A 26,677-nucleotide genomic window follows, 5' to 3' on the forward strand; every position below is an offset into this window, starting at 1 on the left:
CAGTAAAGGTTGAGGAAAACACCGCATCCGATCCGCTAGAACCAGTAGATATTTGAGGGTTGGCTTTCTGACGTAAGCATGGATGTTTACCAGAATTTCACCCAAGACCTGCCTTTATGGAGACACACCACGGGGGAGGAAGAACAAAGCTCTCCTCCACCTCTAACCACGGGTTTGCCGGTGCTTTCCAAAAAGTCTGATCAGCAACCACGGGACGGCGGTCAGCATGGATGCGCTCACCAGTGGCTTCTCCTCCATCGCGGGCCTCAGCGTGAGGCCTGGGGTCCCTACAGCATGTGTTAACGGCTCTGAGTGGGCTGGACCTGCAAGGCACAGTTTGCCGCACCCCTCCCCCCACCCATTGTTCCGAATCATGATGCTTTTAGATTCAGGATGAACGGATTGACCTGTGTAAACTCCCATCGGGATGATTCTAGCAGATGTTTCTTGGGGGGAGTGAGAGGGGATAGGAGAGGGTGTGCAGGAGCCTCTGGAAATGCCAGACGCTGGGGTTTCCACAGCCCCGCTGCTGGGTGGGGTCTGCTGCCTCGAGCAGGGGTTGTGACCCTGCTACGCACACGCTCGAGAAGCCAGAGTTGTGGCCGGTGCTGGGGATGTGGGGGGGCCGGCTGGGGCACGGCAGCCACCTCTGCAAGCGTGCGCGGAAAATAATGGGGTGTCTGTTATTCTGTCTCCAGGGAGAAGTTGGGGAGCAGGGCCTGGCGGGCCGACCTGGAGAGAAGGTGTGTGTGTTCATAGCGTCATTCATTCGTTCTTCATTCAATGCACTCAGTCGCTGTTATGCTCTAGGCCTGTATCTGTTCTCCTCTGGGGGCTCACTGCGTTCCTCCCACACACTCGTTGACTAGCCCCATGATGGTCGGCCCACGCCTCCATCTCCGTGCTGGGGTCACCACCATCAACCACGAGCCCGGGGTGGGTGCCGTGAGCAGTGGCGCGCAGGCGTGGGTGGGCGGGCAGCAGAGCGGCTCCTCTTCAGACTTGGGAGATGCCAGGAAAGGTGGCGAGGAGGTGATCATTGTCCTAGAGGAGACGGTGGAGAAGGAAACAGGGAAAGCAATGTGGCCGGGACAGGCATCATGGTTTCCTGGTGAAGGAATTGACTGAAGTGAGAAGGAGCTTGGAGACGCCCCAGAGCAGGATCTCTAGAACCTCTTTGCTTTCCGCACCAGCCCCGCAGAGCCAGAGATCTCTGGGGGAGAGCACGCAGCTGGGGCATGGCGTGGCCTCCTCGCCGAGATCCAAGTGGACAGAGGCGCCCTGTTGTTTCCACAGGGAGAGGCCGGTCTCCCGGGAGCTCCAGGGTTCCCGGGCCTGCGGGGCGAGAAAGGACAGCCGGTAAGTGGCGGCCCCTCACCTGTGTCCTCGCAGAGCAGCCCCTTCTGGGGTCCGTCCCTGCGGCATGGGTGGTCTGGGCTAGGGTTGGGGAGTATTTCCCCAGGTTTATGGAAGAGGAAAGGAAGGGGCTCCGGCTGCTCTGGCCCATCCGCTGCAGCAAAGGGTCAGGGACTGGGAGATCAGTCTGCAAAGGGGGGCGTCATCCGATGAAGGGGCGGGGAGCGGGGGAGGGCACCGTGTCGGGTGCCTGATGGGGGCAGAGCCTTCCCCCTCCCTGACGGCGAGCCCTGAGCTGCACTTCAGCTAGACACCTACCTATACGGCTGGAGCAGGTCAACGGGAAACAGGGTTTTTTGCCCGAGGTCCACTTGCTCTCAGTGGAAGAGGCAGGGGTTGAGTTCTGCTGTATTCTAAGTTCATCTTTCACCGCAGGGAGAGAGAGGTGGGCTGGGCCTCCCGGGACTGAAAGGTGACCCAGGTGAAAAGGTAAGAAGCACTGCTGGCCGCCTGCTCATGGGCCCCCTGGACTGGCCACGGCTCTGTGCTGTGCTGTGTGTGTGTGCGGTGCCTGCAGGGCCGAGGAGAGGGTCTCGGTCTCCGAGTCAACGCTGTGACCCGGGTTACAGTCGGCTTCCACCCGCCAGGCGGTTCTGAGCCCCTTGTCCCACCTCCCTGTGCCGTGGCTTGCCGCCTCGGCGACGGTTCCACGAGTCCTCCCTCCGAGGGCTGCTGGGACGCGTGACTCCGGTCCCGTGTGTGGAGCGAGTGCCACAGACTTCTGTGTGTCGGGATGGCCCGGAGCACCGCCCGTGTAGTGACTTCGGTGATCTCAGGACGACCCTGGGGGGGCCCGTTACCAGCAGCATCCCCGCTTCACAGATGAGGAAACAGTGAGGCACACACAGGCCACATTGCTTTCCCAGGGGTGCACGAATGGAGCTCATTGCGGTCTAGACCTGAACCCCGCCAGCGGGTCAGCTCTGCGTCCTGGCTCTCAGCAGAGCTGTGCCTCGGGCTGGCCTGGCCCCTGAGCACGCGAGCGACGGCAGCACACGCCCCAGGGGACTTGCCTCTCCTCTTCTCCCGCTCGGTGCTCCCCCTGCCTCCATGCCGCATGTTTGCACTGTCTTCCCCTCCAATTCCTCGTCCTCGGCAACCCTGCCCCTCCTGGAGTTTCTGGGTTCCAGGAGGGGCCTCCCCGCTGCTTCTCTCTTGGGCTGGAGGCGGAGGACTTTACTCTGGACAGACCTGTCATCTAGAAATGGTGACCCAGAAACAGAAGGGGCTTTACGTGGCAAGCTGCCCAGGCCCGCAGCCCTCGCGGGTGTTTGGAATCGCCGTTTTCATTTGAGAAAGTCATTTCCAAGATGCAAAGGGCTTCACGAGACCATAAAACTCTGTTTATTGCTTTGACGGAGCTGCCGAGCCCGTGGCAGAATCACATTCAAGCTTCCAGAAAATCCGCCCTGCCTCTCTTTTCTCCATAGAGATACATAATAATAGACAATTCTGGTCAAAAATCCAAAATAGGACATTAAAGCAACATTGTCCCCTTCTGACTATGTCTTGCACTTCCCTGTCTCTGTTTTAGTCTATCCCTCCCTGCCGCTGGCTATGAGCATTTCAGCCCCGTGGCATCTTGGAAAGTGGGCACAGTGCTCTCCTTTCTCTGCACGGGCTGCTGAGGGCTCACGTTTTCGTGGAAAAGCTGGGATCTGAACCCACCGTCTAGTGAACTCTGGAGCTCATAGACCCGCTGCAGCCGCACAGAGGAGTCTGGGGTCTTCCCCTTCCCACCTGCTGGTCCTGCCTGACCCCACAGTGCTGGGGAGGGGCTGGCTCTACCCAAAAGGCAGTCTTTAGGCTCTCTGGATTGGAGACCTGTCTCTACGCCAGGCCTCTCCTCCTTAATACACATTCACAGGTTCCCTAGTGTCGACACCAAACCTTTCTTTAAAATTTTTTAAAGAGAAAGGAAAAGAGTTTTATTTGAGCCCACGTTAGGACAGCTGCCGAGATACACAATCTTCACAAAGAAGAGACTCCTTCAGGGAAGAGACAGTTGGGGCAGGATTATATTTGACCATCGCGATGGACAGACTGTATCTGACGTTTTCAGTATGGGCAAGGCTGTGTGACTCTCAACTGAAGGGGACCAGGGAGGTCTTGTATTGTTTTTCTTACCTTTACATTTGGAATGTTCCCTTTTTGGTTATTCTATTTTATTTTATTTATTTTTTTCTTTTTAACAAAGCAGATGTACAGTGTGTGCTGGGGCAGAAATAGAGCCCATGCTTTGAAGTTTTGCTGAGTCATTCTGACGCTGGCAGATGTTGGAAGTCTAGCTTCCCTGGGAGCCCAGGAGCAAGGCCCAGACACCTGAAACGTTGAGAATTTCCTTTATCATCAGAAAACACCCAGCTTTGATGATTTGGAGTTTTTAATGTGGTGTAAACTGGTTTAAACGAGCTTGTTTCTAGAACAGGAGGAAGTCAGTGTCAGGAGAATAATTAAGTAAAGTTGGGTAATGCTAATAACACCGAGAAAGTGTTTTTCTTTCTGAAAAAAAAAAAAAAAATCTAGAACTTTGGTGAAGGCAGTGCTGCTTGGATTCTGAGCTCAAAACCAGGCTCTGTTGTGTGACTTTGAGCAGGGGAGTGAACGTTAGGCGTCAGTGTCCTCATCTGTGAAATAGAAACACCAAAGTAATCTGCATTATAGCCGTTTCTACGGAGACTAAATGAGTTAATACCTATAGAAAATATAACTCAGTAACTAGAATTAAATACTGTATAACAACGAAGTAATACAATGATACAATAACTTTGTATCATTGTTGCTTACTGGCCTTGTCCTTTTCTAAGCCGGTTTTATCCATTCATTTTCTCACTAACCGTGCGTGGAAGGCCTGCATCAGACCTAACCCGGGGCCACTAGGAACACACACGGGCACAGATCTGCGTGCCCTGGCATCCTGTGGCGCTCGTGGAGTGACAGGCTTCGGGGACTGCGTCTGCTCCCTGCACTTCCTCCCACAGTGAGCAGCCCAGGGGCCTCCTTGCCTCAGGTCAAAGTAGAACAATTTCCCCCTTATTGGGCCCTGCTGAAGATAAGCTCTGTCAGTGCCCCCGTGATGCTGTGAGGTGTGAACCTTTATCATTATTTTACAAAGAGGTGAAGAAGTCCAGTGAGGTCAAATAATGTATAAAATGGCAGATTGAGGTTGAAAACTCAGGAGGTTTAACTCCCAGACTTGTGGTGTTTACAGAATTGTCGAATTGTCCCCTCTGTCTCCTGAGAAGAGCCTGTCCCCTCCACTCGAGCTGGGACAGGGCCCATGGGCCCTTCTGTCTTTGTACCCAAGGGCCCAGAGCGAGGATGTTGGCAGCATTGTTAGTAAGCAGGAACTCAGTGTCCTCAACAAGATGGATCATGGATCACTCTTTTCCGTATTCACAGCGGACCAGGGTGGAGTGAGAGAGATGATGTACGGCTACTCCTCTTAGCACAGATAATTCTCAGAACATAAGGTTTATGTCTGAAATATTGATGATTCAGAATCTAACAAGATAGATACTGCCTGGGTGATTCTCTTGTCTGGGGAAAGGTGCCCCAGGTTAAGCAGAGTTGGCAGAAGGATTCATAGTCATTTATTTTCTGTTTTTTCACCTAGGGTGCAGTTGGTCCCGCAGGCCCCCCTGGGTTGCCCGGAACTGTAAGTTACTCTTTTCTCATCTTCACTCTTTCTGAGAACCCCTCAGCCATGGGGCAGCCCTCTTCCTCCCACACCCTCAGTTATAAATATCTTTTTAATGGAGATTGCCAGTAGCTAGGCCTATTCCTAGGTCTTACAATCCAGAAATACATGAGCTTCTTTAAGAACCACCTGGTGCTTATTGACATATTTTATGCAGCAAGCATAGTGACTGGCTAGACACAGTATGTCCCCACCCTCCCTGCTGTTACATATGGGGAAACTGAGGTCCAGAGACAAGAAACAGGTGGGGTGGGGGAGTAACTTTGACCAGAGTAAGACTGCAGAATTGGGTATATAACCATGACACATGTTTCCACGTAGTTGTTGTGCTTGGTATTGAGTGGTGAGCAAGACTGGGCTTCAGAGCCAGAAAAAAGCAGGTTTGAGTTCCCGAGTCCCTGCTCTGCCATCCCCTGGCACTGCAGTCTTAGATACATTGTTTAATTCAAAGACCACCAAATTCTCCTGTTAAGAAAAACTATCATACCCAGCTGTCTTGTACATTTCTAGTGAAAATGAACTGAGATCACAACAGGTACATAGTCCAGTTTCTGGTCACATGATAGCAAATTAAAAACAACTGCTCTATAAATAGGGGGGCATATTTTGGGTGGGTTTTTTTTTTTTCACTTTAATGCTTCTCCCTAGCCTTAATATTCTATGCTCTGATCTGCTGATTTCAGGGAAATTGAACATGTCTTCAGTGCTGGCCATGGTTAGGCAAGTCTGGAGGCCAGGAGTTGAGAGCCTGAACACCCAGAAATCCCATTTGCAGTAGGACAGAGAATATTAGTCTGTGGTTTTATGTACATTAAATTATGATTCCAGAGCTCAATCTCTTCCCCATACACATGCCTATCAAAACGAGACTCAACAATTCCATAAGGATGTCAGAAGAACCTTAGAATCAAATTCAGAGTCGGAACCATTCATATAAAACTTTGCGATATATCAGAAACAGCTAATGCTGCAAAGCATGCAGGGAAATGAGCACGATTATTTAGTGTGAGGGCAAATCGGTAACACTGAATTGAGAAGTTTCTCAACATCCACATATAAAGTATGTACCTGTTAGCTTAGAAATTTCATTCCCAGGCACCAATCCCAGAGAAATATTTACACTGTGTGTGTTTGAAAAAGTATGTACAAAGATGTACGTCGCAGTTTTGCTGATAATGAAATATTATAGGCAACCTACATGACATAATCAGAGAATTAAGTAAACCACAGAATATTCATTCTGTGGATTCCTAGTTGATAAAAATAGACCCATGTGCATATGCCCCGGAAAGATACTGATGCTCATGGGAGATGCATAGAGGAACGAGCATGGCCTCCCGGGTCCACCCGGGTGGGGCGGTTCCCGCTGCATGTTCACTAGTGGTGGAAGTTTCGTTAAGCAGTTTACATGCCTCCAATTTTCTTACGCATGATGCAGGGAATACAAATGATCTACGTCTTCATTATTGTGAAAAACATGTGGGTTTCTCCTTATAAACGAGGACGGATAACCATGTGCTTGCTGATGATATTTGTATAATTCTTGTGCAAATTCCTGTGTTTCTATACATTCAGAATTGCATGGAAATATATAGAAAATTTTACTAAACTGAGAAACCGTGGTTTCTTCCGGAGAAGAGACTAGTCTTGGAGGATAATATGGAAGGCAAGGTGTATTTGAAAAAGCTTGTTTTTGTCCTTCTATTTTAACTTCATCGTGGTTTTGGACGAGAACCCATGATGTCCTTTTGTCCAGTCACTATTTTTTTGAGTACCTGCCATGGGCCTGGCACTGATGGGGTTTGGGAGCCCCGGAGCATCAGCCTCGTCAGGGAGACAGACCTAGTCCCCTGCTGGCGCTGGTACACATATGTGACAAAGTCTAGTGAATGCCAGCAGAGGGAAGAGTGGGGCACAGTCGGGGAGAATAACAAGGGGACCTAATTTATATTTGAGTGGTGGAGGGGTAGGGGGGTCTTTGCAGACATGACATTGAAAAACGGCCTGAAGGATGGGCTCCAGTCAGCTAGATAAAGGGAGGACGACAGTACATTCCTGACTGGAGGAGCAGCAGATGCAAATGTCCTGTGGCCCAAGAAGCCCTGAAGACTGATGCGCTAAACATGGTGTGGACAAGGGATGGGGTTGGAGGGCCACACAGGGGCTGCCCACAGTGCTCTACATGCCGGGATAAAGAGTTTTGCATATGGTGGTTCCCCCTGCCTGGATCACGCCTCCCCTGGCTTCCTCCTCACATGCATCATTGCCAGCAGACGCTGGTGGTGGCAGCAGCTTGGGGGGCCCAGGGTCCCAGGCTCTGACCACATGCACAGCCTCTCCATATCAGCTCCCGGGACCCTGGGTGGTGGAGGTTTCTGCCCCCACTGTACCAATGAGGGAATAGAAGCTGACAGGTGGTCCCACAGGTATTTGGGGGGGGTGGTTCACCATCTACCCAAAGCACTTTTCTGCACTGCCTTGACTGCCACTCAGGGACTGGAGAGCGCTCGGTGAGGGTGTCTGTCCACGCTAACAGTCACTCCGGGAAGCCCTGGGGCCCTGTCTCCCACTTGGTCCGTCCCTTAGAGGCAGGTTGAGACAGTAGAGTCACGCTTCTCTCATTTATGTGGTTTCCTTTGCAGACGTCCTTTTTCACTCCGCACCCGAGGATGCCAGTAAGTAGCTACGGCCCCCCGGGGTTGCAGGTGGCCCCCAGCCAGGCCTGCGATGCCCGCGTGCTCCGGGTCCTGACGTGGCCCCACCACACGGGGCTGCCCAACAGCTGCACTTCCAGATTTGTCCTGGCAGCTGGGGTGGGGACGAGCCCTGCAAGGACCTGGCTCCAGTGCCAGGCGGGGGTGCAGCGGCCTGGAGGACCCCTCCTCTGGCTGAGGGCCCTCTCTTTGGGGGAAGCTGGTTCTCCACTGCTCAAAGAACTGGAGGTCTAGAGAACAGGGCTGAGCGTGGGGGCAGTGGACTGAAGGATGCCTCAGGCATTACTGAGGATGTGGGCAGTGAAGGGGACCTGGGGACTGACATGGGACTGGGTCTAGGAGTGGCCATTCTGAGAGAGGACAGTGGAGACCCGGCCAGTGGAGGGAGCGCTTGAGGCTTCTCATTAAGACTGGCCCTTGGCAGACAAGGACCCTCACTGCAACCACTAGGACGTTTTTCTCCTCTGTTTGTGAAAGGTGCTCAGGAAAATAAGTGTCTCCAGGCTCTTCTCTTGCTCTCAGTGGCACTGAGGCCAGGGGCACGTGCTGGCTTGTCCCCATTGCCCTCAGGATGGAAGGGGTTTCCTGCTCCTGGGACGTGGCCTGCTGGTCCAGGCCACATGGCCGCTGAGAGCCCGCAGACCTCTCTTTCTATAGCTGCTTTCTACTTGTGCTCCGTGTCAACTAGATACACATGAGAAGCTGCAGCAAATCCTGTATCTGACAGGAAAGGTGGGCGCAGGGGGACTGAGCCAGCGGCTGAGATCCTGGCAGAAGGAGGAGCTCTTTGAACTTCTCAGGAGGAGAGATGGGGAGGAGGAATTCTGGTCAGGGTGTCACCAGGCGGCAGGGACTTCAGAAGTCGTTGGGAGTCTCCTGTGGGAGAGAACAGATTTGCAGGCCTCTTGGCTGTGTCCTCTGTTCTCCGAGGATAAAGGAGTCAAAGGCACAGAGTCAGGAAAGTGTCCCACATGTCAGGTGCCAGTCGGGCAGCACTGAATGTCCCTGAGGCATACAGATGTGCCCCATTTCACGGATGATGCCTTGTGGGTTAGCGGGGCTAAGCAGGTTGCAGAGAACCTGCTTTGGAGCTAGGAACCGAGGTGGGGTTGCCCCTGTAAGGCCGTGTCTGGCCAGAGTGGCTGTCCCCTCCGGCTGCTCAGACTCAGCTTGCCCAGATGGCGGCGGCTCACATCACACTACCCCACGTTGGTCCCTCCCCTCGGTCCTCTGGGTCTCCCTCCCTCGGGCCTGCTCAGAACCCCTCCAACTGGAGACAGGCCTTCAGGGTCAGCCTCTCCTTAAAGGAAATGCTCTGTTAAAGGTAATTTCCAAGGTGTTCTGGCCAGAAGACTCATGAAGGGGAGTCGGGGGTCTGCCAGACCCCCTCTTTGTCCTCCAGTGGGGTCACTCCCTGCGGGGCCTGAGACTTCTGGAAACCAGGAAGCCACGTCAGGTTGCAAAGTGAGGAAATTGTGTCTTAGGAAAAAAAAAAAAAACTCATTGTGGGTTATTGCATGCATCTCTCTGGACTGGCCTCGTCGCCATGGTAACTGAATTTTTACTGATGGTTTCGAAAAGTGTTGTTTGTTGTTTGACACCCCCCTGCTCTCCTGCAGCCTGCTACTTTGAGTCCCTGCACAGGGAGCAGGTGGCTAAGTTTGGGGCATGAGGAAGCAAGGAAATATATCGGGGGAGGAGGGCCGGAAGGAAAAGCTCACCTCCCTCTACCTGGAGGCGGAGAAGTCTGTGGGGCTGGCTGAGGACCACGCCTGGGGAGGCCTCGAGGCAGTGTGGAGGTCTGGAGGGGGGAATCAAGTCCTTCCCTGGATGAAGGAGGGACAGGCAGCCTGGGGCTGGGAGAAATTGCTGCTAAGAACTCAAGAGGGTCTTTGTAACTGGTGTGTGGGGGGGGTTGCTAGCAGGTGGTGCAGGAGCAGCTATCGGGGGAAGGGTCTGGGGTAGCCTTTCGCTGCCCCCTTAGCCTGCTAAGAATCTTCAGGACGCCGACCAGGACTGAGTTTGCTGGGACGACCCTGAGCGAAGACAGGGGGTCGATGTGGCTGACCTCCCCAGCTGAGGGAGTCAGAAGAGAAGACAGTCACAGCCAGACACTCTGTGATTACGGATGGGCACCTACTGTGTGCTCCTGGAGTGAGACCAGCCTCCCCGCTGACTCCCAGGGCTGGAAGTGGCTGGAGCACCTTGCCTCTGGGCCCCCAGGGGCCCTTCCCCTGGCCTGGCCTGACTTCTCCTGGGTCCTGAGCCTGTCTTCCTGCCACCTGCAGTCCCTCCGTGCCCCTCCACCCCCCCCCCCCAACCGTACATCATCAAGATAATCCCGTTAGCCCTTTTGTCTTTATGGGTTGTATGGCCAGTGACTCAAAGACCAAAGAGTTTGGAAAACCCCCACCACGGGGCCTTTCCTGGGAGGAAAACCTGCTGGGAGAAAGGTGCTGCTGTCCTTGGAGTCCGAGTGTGACCTGAGCTGGTTGGCGATGGCGTCTCCCGAGGAGGGGGAGAGGTCACACCCGCGTCAGTGCTGCAGAGCACGTCGCAGAGGGCTCTCAGGGAGGCTTGGCCACAGCTCCCCGAGGGTAGACCATGCAGGTTGCATGCCACACACGATGCAGAGAGAGAGAACCAGCCAGGCCCCCACCCCAGGCTAACTGGGGGATCCACCCGTCACTCGGCAGAGGAGGGCACGTGGGAACCTCTAGGGCAAGGTCTCCAAGCGTGTCTGCCTGTGCACAGGGAGAGAAGCAGCCTGTCTGCCAGCGTCCCCTGCCACAGGCCTCCCCCACGCTCCCTAACGCATGTGTTAGAGTTGGCCTCCTAGAGCTCCCAGGGTGCTGTTCAGTCCTCCCGCTCGGAAGCCTTTGCTTTCAGACTCTGCCCGCGCAGGCCTCCCTTCTCCACTCCAGGCAGTGTTCATCCCATCTGTCCTGGGGCCTTCCTGCAGGCGCGGAGCCCAGGGTCTCCCTAAGCAGCCTGTGGTGCTCTTGGGCAGTTCTAGGTCCTGCCCCTGTAGAAGGATGCATGCACAGCCCTTCTGACGCACAGGCTTTATGGTTACTCTGCTCTCCCCAGAGAGCTCCACCCCTCATCCCAATCTCCCCTTGGGGTTCATCTCTGCCACCCCTTCTCTTTGTCCCTGAATCCTCATGCTGTGTGCAAGAGGGAGCACCTGTCCAGCTTGCCAGTATGGTCACAGAGGACACGAAGTCTACATACATCATCCAACATTATAGAGCCGGCACCTGGAGAACCAGAATTCTAAGCCAGGTCCTGTGGATCTAGACCTGAGGCTGTTTTCACCATGGTCCACTGTCTCCACTCCTCTCCCATGATGGCCCTTTGGCTCTGGAAAGAAAGAGGCTTGAGCCATCCAGGTCTGCCCCTGATGGAGCCTCCTACCTGCCCACCTTCTCCCTGTCGCTTGTGGAGCAGGGTGAGGCTCTCTTGTTCCTCTACCTTCCCAGAAGCTGTGTTGGGAGCCGTGGACATGACACCGCCAGATCTAGAGAATGACCTGTCTGTCTCCTCCCCTGTTAGATTATTCAGGGCAGCCCCCAAGTGGTGCCCCTTTTCCTGCCTGTGGCCCATCTCTTCTTTAGCAAAAGCTGGACATCCCACTCTGGCCATTAAGAGTGCCGCGTTCAGTCCCATCTGTCATGTCCCTCCAGCAAAGCCTCCTCCTCAGCTTCTCCATCAAGACCGGGAAGGGGAAGGGCTCAGCGTCTGAGAAAAGTCTCTCCCCTCAACATTCCTTCGGTCATTATTCACTGATGATCTGCGCTTGCAGGGCTCGGGGCTGGAGGGGGGTGGAAGTCCGGCTTGAACCCTACTAAGAAGGGTGTGGGCCAGGTCTGCAGAGGACAAGGGCGCTGCCACGTGAGTCCCCGAGCCTGGGGTCCACTTTCCTGCGGAAGCGATTCTTGGTCTTAGATTTGGAGGTTGAGTGAGAATCATCAGAATCCAAGGGCGGTCCTAGGGGAGAGGACCCCCCGCAGAGGGAGTGGCCTTTGCTAAGGGGTAGGTGCAGACAGAGGGTGGGGGTGGGGCAGTGGGGCTGACCTGTGGGCGGGGCAGGGCTGGGCCTGTCTGCTCCACGCTGTGCTTCTCCAACAGGGAGAACAGGGGCCCAAAGGAGAGAAGGGTGATCCTGGCGTGCCCGGGCAACCGGTGAGTGTCCTGCGGCCCGCACCCCGTGCCCCTCAGCCTGTGCACTGTCACAGGGCGTCCAAGGGCCGCGTGGGGGCAGGTCTGAACTGTATGGTCTACCTGCAGGCTCCCCGCTAGCTGAATGTAGTCCGTCCCTCCTTCCTCAGGGCTCCGAGGATGTCCTCACTGTGGATCCCAAATCAAACCTGCTGCACGTGTCCTTGCCCTACCCCCTCTACTAAGAGCAGGGAGGTGACCTAGTTCCTTGATGGTTGTTGCATTGCAGGGACCCCAGGGCCGTCCTGGAGAACTGGGGCCTCGGGGACCCACTGGAGCGCCGGTAAGAAACCCTTTCTCCCCCTGTGGGCTCTGAGGTGCGGGATCCCCACCAGCCACCGCCCCCGCCCCCATGGCCTGCTCCCCACTCCACTGGTCCGCGTGCCTGGCGTTTGGGGGCTGCCCACCGGGAGGCGCTGCCGCAGGGGCCGTGCGCCCAGTGCCCCAGGGCTGAAGGCACTCACAAGGCCCAAAACGCAGCCCTGGGGATGGGTGCTGCCTCTGGACCCCTGGATGGGGAAGCAATGTTAGGGCATGGGGTGGTTCAGATGCAGGAAACCCCTCCCTCCTAGCTCTGATCTGCAGCTCTGGTGTAAGGGACCACGTGGTTTAGCATTTTGAATTTGTTGTCATTTTTCACTGCTTGGGCTTCTTAGAAACAGCCTCCCTCAGGCACGTTCTCTGGAGAGGTCCCTTTGGAGTGACCTGTGGAGGCTCCGACCCCAGGGAGCCCCCGGCTGTCTCTGTGCGCCTGGGCCATCCTGTCCTGTGAGCCCTGGTTATATCATGAAGTGTCAGCGCTGACATCTACCCCTGGAGACGGGACAAGCCGAGCCCCAAGGCAGGGGGCTGTGGTTTCCCTGCGCTTCGGACTCTGCTCCTGTCCTACAGTTCGCATCTCCCGACTCTGACGAGCAGGCCGTCCCGAGATGGCCTGCTGGGGTACGAGGACAATTTCCCCAGGATGTCTCACCTCCCCTTTTGTGTCCCGGACAGGGCACCAAGGGACAAGAAGGCCCACGTGGGGCACCGGGAGCAGCTGGAAACCCTGTGAGTCCTCACGCCCCCCCGCCCCCCATGCCGGCAGAGGGAGGCTGTGCCGGGCACGTGCCCCCGGGCTCGCAGCTCTGGGCTGATGGGAGGGAGGGGTGGAGCCGTTGGCCAGGGCTGGGCGCCCCTGGAGCAGTGAGGACCAGCAGAGACGCCCCGGGGCTCTGCAGCATTCACAGCATTTCACGGCTTTGTCCGTGTGCCCAGCCCATAAACGAGTCTCCTTCCACACGTGCAGGGGCCATGCCCACGGGGACACACGAACACACACTCATACCTACTCATATTCTAAAACCAGCATGCACACGTGCTGTGATGCCCATGTCCTGTCGAAACTCCCAGCACACAGGTGCCGCTGGGGACACGGGCAGACACGTGCCTTCATGTGCACGCCTTTGAGCTCTCCGCTGCTGTGCCTTGCCTCCTGCGGGGCCAGAGTCTCTGTGGGGTGTACCCTGGACTCCTGGGGCTGATGAAATGGTGTGTCACGCGGGGCCACAGAGCTCAGATTCCCGTGGGGAATGAGGCCACCTCTACCCCGACTCTCTGAAGCCTGGTGGTGGTTAGAGGGACAAGCAGACACAGGTGACAGCCACGCTTCTGGGACCATGGGTTAGAGGTCCCCTGCTGTAGGGGGCTTGTACGCCCAGGCCATCCCTGCCTATGGGCTAATGGGAATGGGGCCAGCCAGGGGCGGTGGCCAACCTGGATGTCACAGGGTGGGGACAGAAGGCTCCTCCGGCTAGTAGAGCCTGGCTGGAGGGCAGCCTGCAGGGCAGTGAAGCCGAGGGCAGGCTCGGAAGCCTGCAGAAGCAAGAGCAGCCTCCAGTCCTTGCAGAGCTGCCCGCTTCCCGCCTGCATGGTGTTGACCCGCACGCCTCCTCCTGGGGAATCTTTGTTAACCCTCAGTGTTAGTTCAAGTCCACTTCCTCCGGGAAGCATTCCCGCATTCCCTCATTCACCTGTCAAAGTCAGCACACGCAGGCGTGCACACACTCGCACGTAAGTGCACACACACACACCACCTCTGCCCCCTCCATGCCTTGATCTTAAGGAACCTCTGAGAGCCCTTCTGCCCTCTGGTCTCCCACGGCTGTGCCAGAGTCCCACTCACGGGAGGTTTGGTGTCTCGGCACCGCCGCACGCACACGGGAGGGGCTCCCCTTGCGGCGGAGGGAACATCGGGTCCGAAGCAGCAAGTTACGGTGAACTGGGGAGAAGGCAGGTTGGGAGGGACGCCCGGGGACTGTTCGTCATCGATACCTCGGGACTTTCTAAACTTCCGCTTCTGAATAGGGCAGTCCTGGACCTGTGGGCCCACCTGGTGCCAGCGGCCCCCCCGGAAGTGCGGTGAGTCATGGGGGCTGGGGCACCAGCACAGCTTGGGAATCCGCAGCCCCTCCCCCGCCCCATGAAAATGTTTATTCTCCCTGCAGCAGGCGGGCCGGGGTGTGGGGGGGCAGGCACAGGCATCCCTGCCTCCACTTACAGATGGAGAAATGGGCGTCCCAGACAAGGTCACCAGAAAGTTCACCAGCCCCAGGCTCGAGGTCGCTCCTCAGACCTCCGAGGGAGAACAAAACCTGTGAGAACTGCAGGAAACCGCAGGAAGCCTGTCGACCTCATAGAGGTTGCGGTCAGCCTCCGCGCCTGCCTTTGGAAGAGACAGACAAAGCTCGAGGATTCGCAGGGGTCCTGACCCTTAGGGTCCCTCAGTGCTGATCAGGGCCCGGCCACAGGTTCATGCGGGACCCATGCAGGACACTCCCTGGGGTCTCAGCCTTTCACCCTCAAATGGGAGAGAGCGGCCACACCTGAGGGCTGCTGATGGCCACGGACATCGCTGTGCCCCATCCCCACCCCAAGGAGTCCTTACTCACGGGGCCCCAGGCATCCAATGGCGGGCTAGCCCTGAGACCCACCGTCGGCACGGATCTCAGCTTTGACATTCTGCCGTAAAACGCCCGGTGCCACTCAGTCCCGGGGCAGCAGACAGTGCGTCCTCCTGAAGTGGACCGAGGTCAGCCCTGCGGGTTCATCAGCCCACAAGGATCATACAGCCGACTGGAGGACACACATGGGCCATTTCCACATGGCTACACCTGTTTGTGTGTTTGTTTGTTTTAGATTTTATTTATTTATTTGAGAGAGAGACAGAGAGAGAGCATGAGAGGGGAGAGGGTCAGAGGGAGAAGTGGACTCCCCGTGGAGTCCTGATGCGGGAGCCTGATGCGGGATTCGGTCCCGTGACTACAGGAAAACGACCCGAGCCGAAGGCACTTGCCTAACCAACTGAGCCACCCAGGTGCCCCCGCATCTGTAGTAGGAACTCTGCGAGGATTAAATTCACGGATGTCCCTGGACCCTGGGAGATGGTTCTTCTCACCGCTTCTGTTCTACCCAAGAGGACACGCAGACCCTGGGAGACTGAGTCATGTCCTTGGTGGTCGCCAGAGGTGGTGCTGGAAAATGGCCTTTGTCACGTTCCTCTCCCTGCTTCGGTGCCTGCCAACCTGCTTTCCCTGGCCAGAGGGTCTTCTCTGGCTTTCAGAGACCGTATTGTCCGGCCATAGGACACAGAATGATGGGCCTGAGCCTGAGCTGCTGGCTGTGTGAACCCCTGGGTCCTTCCCTGGGGGCCTGGAGGGCGCGTCCTGCACTAGCTCAGAGACGGGCTCCAGCTGCACCCAAGTGTACGGCTGCACCCATGTGTACAGTGTGCCGCCCTCCCCTATCTCCCTGCTTTGTTTCCCTCCTGGGATGTCCCTGGACCACTTGCACTTAAGCCTGGGCTCCAAGTCAAGCCGCAGGCAACGTCAAGGTCACCCTCATCCTCCCTCATGTCCAGCGGAGGCCAGTGCCTACCTCTGAGAGCCAGAGCCCCGGGGAGGTCAGACCTCTAGGCAGCACAGGCTTGGTGCAGGGGCGAGTGAGCAGATGGGGAGGGGCTCCATGGGGAGGCGGGGAGGAGAGGGCTAAATCCTGGGGAATTAAATCAGCGATGGGGAGCCCATAGGGACCGACGTGTAGCCTCGGCTATGAGGGTGTATGCTCACCCTTGTCTGGGGGCCATGGGCTGTCTTGAACTTTACCATGAGCATAACCTGTTTTTCAGGGCTCCCCCGGCATCAGAGGGCCCCCTGGGAAAGACGGGGAGCGCGGAGAGAAGGTAAGACGTGGCTATTGTCAGGATGTGACACCTGTTCTCAGCTTCTTGAAAAACCCTGGAGGCAGAAGCCAAGCCACTTAGGTCTGGTTCGAGCACTGGGGCCTGAGGGAGCTTTCTATGTAGAGGAGAGAGAAGGCCGTGCAGCTACCTCTCGCAGGCTCCCAGCAGGCCCGAGTCAGACAGATCCCTAGGGAACAGATGGGGGCTCCAGAAGGCTCTGGGGGAGGCCGTGACTTGCCCCACCTTTCATAGCAGGGCCTGACCCCAAACCCCACTTACTCTCGATGCGGTACACAAGCATATCTGTCCCACACCTCTGTGTGCACCCTGAAGCCTTCCCAAGTTTGAGAAAGAGTTTCATTTATTAGAAGGAAGAGAGTCATGGTGTCCCCAGAGACACCAACACCCCAGAGTCAAAAGAGGAAGGTCCCCAGCCTTTCGAAAGCATGTTTCAGCTGCATTTTACAAAGTACCTCTGGGGTTTATTGCTGAGGGCCTGCTATGGGCCTCCAGTGGGTAGAACCCGGGATTCTGCCAACAATCCCACCCTCGCAGGACAGCGGCCCCCCCACCACAATCCCCGCAAACATCAGTGTGCCGGGGTAGAGATGTCTGCCGTCTGTGCTCTGGGACTTTCTCATCTGTAACACGAGGACATGATGACACGTCGGTGACAAGTTGTGCAGAACTGACCCATCAGAGGGCTCAGCACAGGGCCGGGGAGGAGATCCGCTGCCCCGTGCCCCCGTCACTCCCCGTGAGCAGGGTCCCGTCCCTGGACGTCCTCTGCTTGGCCGATGGTCCACAGCCGCCCCTTTAAGTGCCAGTGCCTCAGCGTCCTGAAAGGAATCCTTTCAAGTCCACTTTAGCCAGAACCTTTCCGAGGAGAGATCATTTTGTCCTTTCTATTTTGGCAGAATTTAACAAGAATAGATGGTGCATTTGCATTTCGGCAGGGAGGCTGGGTTTTAAAATACACGTCTCAGACGAAAACGGTGAGGCACGGAGGGAAACGACCAGCCAGCCTCTAGGACATATCTTGAGGGGTTTTTGGAGTGCTGGTCGACGATAAGCCCAATAATAACCCTTATGTGGTGCAGGTGCTAATTTTTGTTTTGAAAGAAGATAATGCCATCGTAGATTACAGTAATAAGAGCAGAGCAGCCAGATGAAGCCAGGGGCAAAAATAACCCCGGCCCATCTGCTCTGCCTGGATTAAACCGCGTCTGACGATTGCGCTCTATTCTGGACACACAGTAAGTAGGGCACTGACGACCTTAGAAGGGGGTGACTGAGATGCTGGAGGTCCCACGGAGAGCCAAGAGGCAATCAGGGAGCTGTTGGCTCATCCACCGCTAGAGGGAGCCAGACACCTCTCCTTCGCTCGCAGGCGCCAGGGCAGAGCTCAGACGCAGGGCTGCGTTGGGAGGGGAACCCAGGGTGCTCTGCAAACTGGTCAGAAGCCCAGCTGCCAGGACACATTCGTTCTGTCCCTCCCAGTGTCGGGTGGCTGGTCTGAGGCTCTGGGAAGCCTATCCTGCCCTAGGCCTCCAGAGAGGGGCCCTTGCTGGGCAACCCTTCTCCTTACCGCACCTTCTTTCCAGCAAGGAATGTCTGTGGTCATTCATGTCTCAGCTCAGCCCCAGGGAGACTTGCCCGGAAGGAGGAACCCCTGTGGCTCATGTTGTTCCTCCCAAGCCCCAAAGCCAGAGCTACCACAGAGAGCTCTAGACTTTGTGGTCCAAATGGTGAGCATTTGCTGAGACCAGGCTCCAAGCCCAGCTCCTTCCCTCCCCAGGTCCAAGAAGCTCTTTCCCTACTTCTTTCCCTACTTCAGAGCCCTGAGCTGTGCTCCTGATGCTGGAGGCCCACACTAGGAAGAGGGGTTAGATTCTGTCCACGGAACTCCATGGCAGAGTATCACACGTCTGGACGGTTTCAGAAAGGGCACTCTTGGCCGAATGTAAAGAAACAGGGTGTAACAGGGCTGCCCGAAAAAGGAATGAGGCCTAGCAATGTGGTGAACTCCTTGCTCTTGGAGGAATTCAAGCAGAAATGGGAGGACCTCCCACAAGGCATGCACCCGATGCTTTCCTGCCCTGGGTAGACGACTGGACTATAAAGCACTGATGTCCTGTCCATTCCCAAGTTCTGCCTTGTATCAGCTTGCCAAGTCTGCTGTGACAAATATCACTGGTGATGTGGCTTAAACCAGAAATGCATTGCCTGGCCATTTTCACCACATCGGGAAGCCCTCAACCCAAGTGTCAGTTGGGCTGCTTCCTCTGGAGGCCATGAGGGAAGCAGCCCTTCCAGAACCCTCTCTCGGTTTATTGATGGCTGCCCCGCCCCGTGTCTTCACACTGTCTTCCCTCGGTGCTTGCCTGTGTCCAAAATCTCCCCTTCTTACAAGGACGCTGGTCCTACTGGATCAACGGCCACCCTCCTCCACATGACCTCAGCCTAACAGCGAGTTTCACCCGCAAAGATCCTGTTTCTCAACGGAGGTGTGGGGGATTAGGACTTCAGCACCCACATTCGGGGGACCCGGTCCAACTTATCATATATGTCACATAGCGTAGACTATTGCCAGAAGCCTACCATCACCCTAGAGGCCGGGTAGCCATTAAGAAGCTTGCCTTCTGCGTGTCACCTGGTCCTGGAAACTGTCCTTTTTTCTTTCCAGGGCGCAGCAGGTGAAGAAGGGCGTTCAGGACCAGCTGGTCCCAGGGGGGATCCGGGCGCTCCTGGCCTTCCTGGGACACCTGGACAGGGAAAGGATGGAGAGCCGGTAAGTGTCTGGTCCAGAAGCTTCTGTGTCCATTTGACCAGGCTAGAAGTAGAAAAGGAAAGGAAAGGGGTGGGGGGAGAGGGAGAGAGAGAAACTGACTGGTCTCGTAAGTATTAAGTGAGAGAAATAGCATAAATCCATAGAATGTGGCACTCAGTGAGGGTTTAATGCATTAACTATGGTTATCGGGCACTCAGCACCATTCCTTTACTCTCACAACTGCCCTGAGAAGTGAGTACTTCTTTTTTCAGTCTCTTCAGGTGACTATAGCAAAATACCATAAATTAGTGTCTCTAAACAACAAGAACTTAGTTCTCACAGTCATGGAGTCTGGAAGTCCAAGTTCAGGATGTCTACGTGGTCAGGTTCAGGGGAAGGCCTCGTTTTCGGTTCCAGAGTGCCCACTTCCCAGTGTCCTCACATGATGGACGGGTGAGGGGTCTCCCTTACAAGGACAGGAATCCCATTCACAAAAGCCTCACCTCCTAATACCTTCACTTGGGCCTTAGGATTTAACATACAAATTTGGGCGTGAAACAAGAATTCAGACCAAGGTGGTATTATCAACCCCGTATTATTGGTGAGGAATATGAGGTTCACTTGCCAAGATCATAGTACTTGGCTGTGAACTCACGAGGGACTGGACCCTCCCTTTCTTCACTCTGGGTTTCAGCCAATATATCCAAATGCAGAATTGTGATTTTTAAAAAATCTGGCCACATGTTTGCATCAAGCAAAACCCTTCAGCCTAAAGTTGGAGACTCTCCTCATTGGTTCCGTCAGGTCTTGATATCATGGGAAATGGGAAACTCGAGACCAGACTTTGGAATCCATGAGCTCACCTTTGAACACTGACCCTCCCGTACTTGCGGGAACCTGTAGAAGAAGACCTTAAGTGGGAAAGCAAGCTGAGAGGGGCCGGGATTTGCTCAGGATCACATAGAGGCTGTAGGCAGCTGAGGCAGAATTCACACACAGGTGACTTGTAGCTCAAAAACTGGGCTTTCCTTCATAAACAACAGCCCCTGAGGAGACCCTCGTCTCCCTCGGGCACACAGCGTAGGGCGCACACAGCTTGGCTGGTGGTGGATGGGTAAATGCTCGTTCGTGGTCTCATGGTTGTGTTTGCATCCATCATCTCCCCAGGGGCTGCGTGGACCACCTGGATTACCTGGGCCACTAGGAATCAAGGTGAGTGTGTATCCAGGCAAGTCGTGATGTCTTGTCATGGGTTGCCCGGCAAAGGGACCGGCCCAGTTTCATCATGAAGTACGTCTCCCACCTCAGTCCACTTCCCCGATCTATAGTTTATCACATCTCACTTCGCTAAAGACGGTAGGGCTCCTGATACTGGTGATACTGAAGTCCTTGCCATACAGTTGGTGCCTAATAAATGCTTGCTGGCAAATGAAGTTGCAGAAGACACTGGTCTTCAACTGGCAGAGCAATAGATCTAAGCAGTTTTGTGTTTTTAATCTAATCGTAGTAACAGATGATCCCCAAATTTTAGACGCTTCACACACTAAACCTTTCCATGTCATTCCCAGTAAGCCTACTGGGAGGCGTGATGGGTGGGGAGCTTAGGCCCACACAGCCATTCAGAGACCCACGAGCCTTGGCCCGGTGACTCTCCCGCCATGTAGGACGTGAGTCTGCTACGAGTCCTTGGTGTACAATGGAAAATGAGGGAAAGACAGTGGACAGACTCTGTGGGCCAGACCTGGAAGTGGTAATTCATTTCCCCCAACCTCATGACACTGAACGCAGGGGAAGCTGGGTTTGTGGGCTAGCTGTGTGCCCAGGGTGAAAGCGGGAAGCTTTGGTAAATATCCTCCAGCTCGTCCTCAATTCACTTAAAACCATTACTCAGAAAAGCTGACTTGGCCCAGGAGGGACTGTGCTTTTTTTTAATTTTTATTTTTTAGATTAAAAATAAATTACTCATTTGAGAGAGAGAATGCATGAAAAGTGGGGAGGGTCAGAGGGAGAGGGAGAAGCAGACTCCCTGCTAAGCGGGGAGCTTGACATGGGGCTGGATCCCAGGACCCCGGGATCATGACCTGAGCCAAAGGCAGACACTTAACTGACTGAGCCACCCAGGAGCCCCCAGGAGGGACTGTTTTTAGAAGAGCTTTCCTGAGTGACTAGGGACACTTCCGTGAAGTTTTCTTTATACTGAGTGGTTCTCTCATTGACTCATTTATGCTCTGGTCACCTGCGAGAGCATTTATGATTGTGTCTGCGGCCCGTCCACTAGGCTGCCATGTGTCAGCTCTTGCAGTGGGCCTTGGGCCAACAGTGATGTATGGGACATGTTCCCAGCCCTCCCACAGCTCAGGGATCGGAGGGAAAGGCAGATAAACGAGTAGGCAGAAGCAGGCAGGTGCTAGGGTAGAGGGAAGCTTGAGGCACAAGAAAGCTTGGAGAACCCTCCCCAGCCCAGCCTGGTTTGACGGTGGAAGGCTTCTTGGAGGAGGTGATGTTTGTCCTGATTTTACAGTGTACGCAGCAATTAGAAGGGGAAGGAGTGAGGAAGGAGCTTCCCAGAGGGGTCCTACCCGGGGAGGAGACATTGAGGCAGGAAGTGGACTGTGCTCTGAGATGAGCATGTACTGTGGACGCACCCACGTCCCACGAACTGTGATTTGATCAACTCCGATGCTTGAACGTAAGCATGTGTCAGTCCATCAATGATCTACATTGGAATGCTTCTGTATTTTTTTGCTTTAATTTAATATGCATATTCAAAATCGCATTCAAATGTTGTATCATTATATTACTTTTGCCTACTTGCGTGTATTTATGAAAACACATTTTAAAAATTCGTCTTGTCTGTCTTCAGTGCCCTTGCCTGCCACCCCCCAGCCACTTGCCGAGTCAGCACTTTCCAGCGGCGCATTCCCACCCCTCCCAGCTGTGCTAGTCAGGATACAGCACATCTGGAAACCATAGATGCTGCTATTACAGGACGCTTTATCCCAAACCCTGTCCCCATCCACTTAATAGTAGGAGTGTTTACCGTTTTTATGCTAGAGCTGTATCTTTGGGATCCCAACAAGCCACAGAGGGTGTTGGTTTTTAAGATTGTATGTAAACGGCTTGTTGACAATAAGAGCCGGAATGAGAAGTTTGAGGCTTCAGGAGAGCTGGCTGTTTCTGCAGTAAACTTCTTGCTTCCAGTTTCCCCACCTATTCAGGCAGCTGGCCTCTGTAAGCCTCCTAAGCTTGTGCTGATTGAGGTCATGGTCACTCATGTGACTCCCTGGTAGTGATTTTGTTGTTCATGGTCATAATCAAAAGAAACAGGAATGTTTCAGAGAGATCTGAGTAAATATATGGCAACTTTCTATTTTCTGGGGGAGAAAAAACAAACCCTCAGAAACAACTTGTCTTGAATTTAGTGGCATATAAAATTGTCCCATATGCCTGGGACGGTGGAGAGGAGCAGTGGGCACGGTGGAGAGGAATGGGAGGCAGAATCAACACTCTAGAGGACCTTGTGGCTCTGTTGCCAGCCCGAGGCTGGCCTCTGAGGCCCCCTGTGATGCTGTGAGCCCCACGTGTCATCAGCAGTGCTCCTGTGCTCTCTCTTTCCTCCCCCACAGGGAGCCTCCAGCCTCTCAGAGAAAGGAAGACAGGGGCACTGGAAATGCCTTAAGATGCCCTTTCCCTGTGATAACTATTTATGAGTTCAGTAAATTCAACTCCCAGGCTGAGTTTGGGGTGAAAATCAGTGATATAATACAAGTAAAAATAGTTGCCTAACTCATGGTGTCCCAGGTTCATGCTTAATAAATATTAGTGGTCCTTATGATGAAATCACCCTGTGGAGTCAGCTTTAGGGTTGCAGCATGGAGATGGGGATCTAGAGAGCCCTTATCCACCCCGGCAAGCATGTTAGAGGCAGGAGTGCAGTGAGCCTCGACCTGGGGCCCAACTGACCAACTAGTGTCAAACTTCAGGTGACCCAGGGGAGGTTAGTCATGGTGTCCTTTGGCCAAATATTTCCTCTTCTTTAATATGGGAGGCCTGGAAACAGATAACCCATTCCAGCGTTGACACTGTATACTTTTGTAATTTAGAATGTGGTTTAGAAGTAAAGATGTCCATAGTTAATTGGGATTGGGAAGGTAAGTTTGAATTCAAGAGGTCTTTAGTTGAGGAGTGGGGGAAGGAGGGAGGGACGGAGAGAAACCAGAGAGCCTAGGAGTAGCCTCCTCCCCGCGGGTGCTGTCCACGGTGCTGAAGGGAAGCCGCTTGGATAGGAACCACATAAAGGTTTTCATTGGCAACCCCCACTTCCTAATTACTCACAACTGCAGGAAGATTCTTACAGACACCTTTCCTTTTCTTGAATGGCACCTGTTTCCAGCAAAATGAACAGGCTCTGCCTTCATACAGAATGGGGTTAGGATACTCAGTGACCTACAGAATAGATGACTTGAAGCAAGGGGTTTCACCTGTCCGAGACCCTCTGTCCTTTTCTGTTTAAATGAACAAAGCATATTTAACTCCTGAAGGGCTCATGTAGAAAGAAATGATAGTCTCCTTCCATGACCCACGCTTATTCACCTTTTGTCCCTGGACGCTGTTGGACTGGCCCAGAATGTCTTACAGCCAAAATATTTTCTAGACTTCGTATCACAGATCCTAGCTCACGGACCCATTTCTTTCTTTATCTTGAGTCTAATCAGAGCATTGAGGTCTTCTTCTCTTTTATTGAGGCTCTTTTCTGAAAGTCTCAACCCATTAAGCTGTGAAGTGTTGTTTCTCTGGGAAAATGTTAGCATCGCAATGGGCCATAAGCACAGGAAGGGAACCAGGCCTGTCCACCTTGCAGGAAAGAACTAGCAGAGACTCAGATTCCAGGCTGGGCTGAGTGTTCCCTCCTGGCTCTATCCCACCTCCTCTTCTGTAAAAAATTGATTTGCCCTCAAACACAGAATTTATTTAAACAAATAAAGCTTATTAAAAGTGTCTTGATAATGTACCCAATATAGGGTCTGACTTATTCTAGGTACTTGAAAAATACTTGTTGAATTAATGGGTAAATGAATGAATGGATGGTTCCCAGTTTTAAGATTCTCCCATTGAAGTCAGATGGTCAGACAGACACAATGGGAGAACAAGGTGTTAAGATTAATGAAGATCTACACAAATATCTAGAGGAGAACAGGGAGCAATACAGGCAGAGGTGGGGTATTGGAAGTTGAATGATTGAGGTGGTCTTCTTTGATGGGTTGGTGTTTGGGATATTAGAACATGGACGGTTGACATGGTCTAGTTCGTGGTAGTTAGCATTTGCTGGTGTTCATGAGGCAGCCTTGGAAGGAAGAAGGGAGCCCAGCTAAAACAGAAAGTGGTAAGAAATCTGTATTAAATATTTTTAAAATGCCAAAGGGTATGGATTCATCTGGCTTTTATGTGTGTTTGGTTTGTTTTCTCTCTTGTAATTCCACTAATAAAGTGATAATAATATACTTGTAATACTCCATGTTAAATAGCGTCTTCCCTTTGAAATGAGTCTTCATAAGATCCCTGATGGTTTGGTAGAACGTTCTCTTTCATTCTCATTGATGAGAGTCTTCAGGAGCAGAGAGGTTGTGGGACTTGCCCAGGGTTACAGGTTCAGGTGGACATTGTCCTGAAAGGGACCCTGACTGCCTTTCTGGAATCTTCCCACGTGTCCCTCTCACTAGTGTAGTGTGCATGTGACTGGCACCGTGAGGACCATGTTCGTCCTCTGTTCATTACACTTTTCTCTGTATTTGTCTTATTTCTAGACTTCCTGCCTTCCCCCCCCCGCATACAAATTAGATTTCCTAGCAGCCCCAAGCATCTTATATTTCGCAGAATGAGCCACAGCCCATTTTCCTAAAGAAACACAATGTACCAGCTGGGGTTTCAAAGAGAGTTTCAGGAGGGGCCTATGTACAGGGGCAGGGGTGAGGCAGAGGGCTGCCCCAGCTCCCAGGAAGCATGGCCACAGTGGTTCTGGAAGGATAACGGCCAGGAATGCTGTGGCTAGAGACAGATTTGGGGTCTAGTTGATCTCTTTTGTGAGTCCCAAGCCCCATCCTTCCCACTTCCCATGGACGTGATTTCTCTTCAGAACTCAGCATGGAGTGTTGGAAATGGGCATCTTTGGGGCCAGCAGCCCTTATCGCTGCTAGAAAGAAATAAACAACAAGCATTGGTGGAGCAAGTACGTGACTTAGGTACTCATCCAGGCCAGAGTCCTACAGCAGGAACACGAATCATCTTAGAAACATTACTTTTCTTAAAGGCCCAGATGTAAAGTTTTCTGATTGAAATGATGGTGAGCGGCTAAGCTGATGATTAATGAGATGTTTTTCATGCTTAGAAACCTAATTAATAAGCAAACTGTTGCCTAGCAATGTCAATTTCCACCTGAGATCAGATTGCTGTGCGTGTCTCACTGGTTCTTCACAGCAACCTTCTGAAGCTCTTTTCATTTGTCACGGGCATTAACTCTTTGAAGGGATATTAAATAGCTCGAACAAGATCAGCCACCAATGCACATGAGGCTTGGCTGAGTTCAGCTGCCCTCATACAGGTGCGCTGTCTCTCACACAGAGCTGATGTGGGTTCTGGTCCCTGTGTGTTGTGAGCCGGGTTTACTTTGGAATTAGAAAGGTAGCAGTTTGCAAACTGCAGGTCTAACATTGACTATAGTGTGTGGGCCAGTGTCCTCATCAAACTCTTTCACACTGATGCATCAGAAACGTGTAAGCATCCACACACAGCCGAGTCAATGACGGTTATCCATAGTCCACCTCAGATCCTAGTGAGTTAGGACAAGCCCTTGTTTTTGGCGGCTGAGGATTTTGAAATTGCGGATGAAAGGGTATGATCCAGTCTCAACTTCCTTTTACAGGAAATGGCAAACATTCCTCCCTTATGCTCTTCCTATCAAAGTCCAGAATGACAGGTGCAAGAGAAGGGGCCACAGCCACAATGGCTAACTGACAGAGAGAGCCGGGCCAGGCTGTGTCAGGACGGCACTCAGAGCACGTATCCTTGTTTTATGAACACACCGTCTCTGACCTGGCTGCCATTGTGGCTACCTACCTTTGTAAAACTAAAGCTCGGGGAACTTGTCCCTTTCTTGAGTCCACTGTGAGCGGGTGTTGAAGACAGGACTGAGACCCATGCTCTCTCAACCCCTGTGCTCGAAGGGAATGGTTATGGCTGAGTCATTCTTGCCTCTCCCAACCCTGGAGAAGAGGCTGGGGAAAAAGAGGTACTTGGCAAATTATTGTTAAATTATTGGTGATTTGGGACCTGATCTGAAATACAGGTACGTAGTCAAATCTGGGACAAGGTCAGGATGGAGGCATGATGAGGTCTGGAGAAAGGTCAGCAAAATTTGGAACTATGGTCACATGGGAGGGGCCATCTTGTTATAACCACTTTGGGAGGCATTATCAAGGTTGGGGCCTGGTAAGCTTTGAAAGGTTCATGATGAGAATTGCTGGATATGCACATGCCGGTGGGCTGGGTGGGTGATGGGCTGCCTGGGGGTCGTGGGGGGACATGCGGAGTCCACATGGCAGGAGAGACGCTGATGGGTAGTGCAGGCAAGACGGTGGGAG

At 53.6% G+C, this 26,677-nt stretch overlaps 1 protein-coding gene across 2 annotated transcripts in view; it reads left to right on the forward strand.

Moving 5' to 3' along the window:
* Nucleotides 1-26,677, forward strand: part of COL22A1 (collagen type XXII alpha 1 chain) — a 236,355-nt gene that overhangs the window by 136,991 nt on the left and 72,687 nt on the right. For both annotated transcript variants that reach the window (XM_059165553.1, XM_059165552.1), the window contains exons 28-39: nucleotides 699-743; nucleotides 1,297-1,359; nucleotides 1,792-1,845; nucleotides 5,033-5,074; nucleotides 7,759-7,791; nucleotides 11,962-12,015; nucleotides 12,281-12,334; nucleotides 13,048-13,101; nucleotides 14,398-14,451; nucleotides 16,217-16,270; nucleotides 18,957-19,061; nucleotides 20,208-20,252. In XM_059165553.1, coding sequence (XP_059021536.1) covers nucleotides 699-743; nucleotides 1,297-1,359; nucleotides 1,792-1,845; nucleotides 5,033-5,074; nucleotides 7,759-7,791; nucleotides 11,962-12,015; nucleotides 12,281-12,334; nucleotides 13,048-13,101; nucleotides 14,398-14,451; nucleotides 16,217-16,270; nucleotides 18,957-19,061; nucleotides 20,208-20,252 — 657 coding nt within the window. The remainder of the gene's footprint in view (nucleotides 1-698; nucleotides 744-1,296; nucleotides 1,360-1,791; nucleotides 1,846-5,032; nucleotides 5,075-7,758; nucleotides 7,792-11,961; nucleotides 12,016-12,280; nucleotides 12,335-13,047; nucleotides 13,102-14,397; nucleotides 14,452-16,216; nucleotides 16,271-18,956; nucleotides 19,062-20,207; nucleotides 20,253-26,677) is intronic.

Source organism: Mustela lutreola, chromosome 3, assembly GCF_030435805.1.
Source record: "Mustela lutreola isolate mMusLut2 chromosome 3, mMusLut2.pri, whole genome shotgun sequence".
NCBI classification, from domain to species: Eukaryota; Metazoa; Chordata; class Mammalia; order Carnivora; family Mustelidae; genus Mustela; species Mustela lutreola.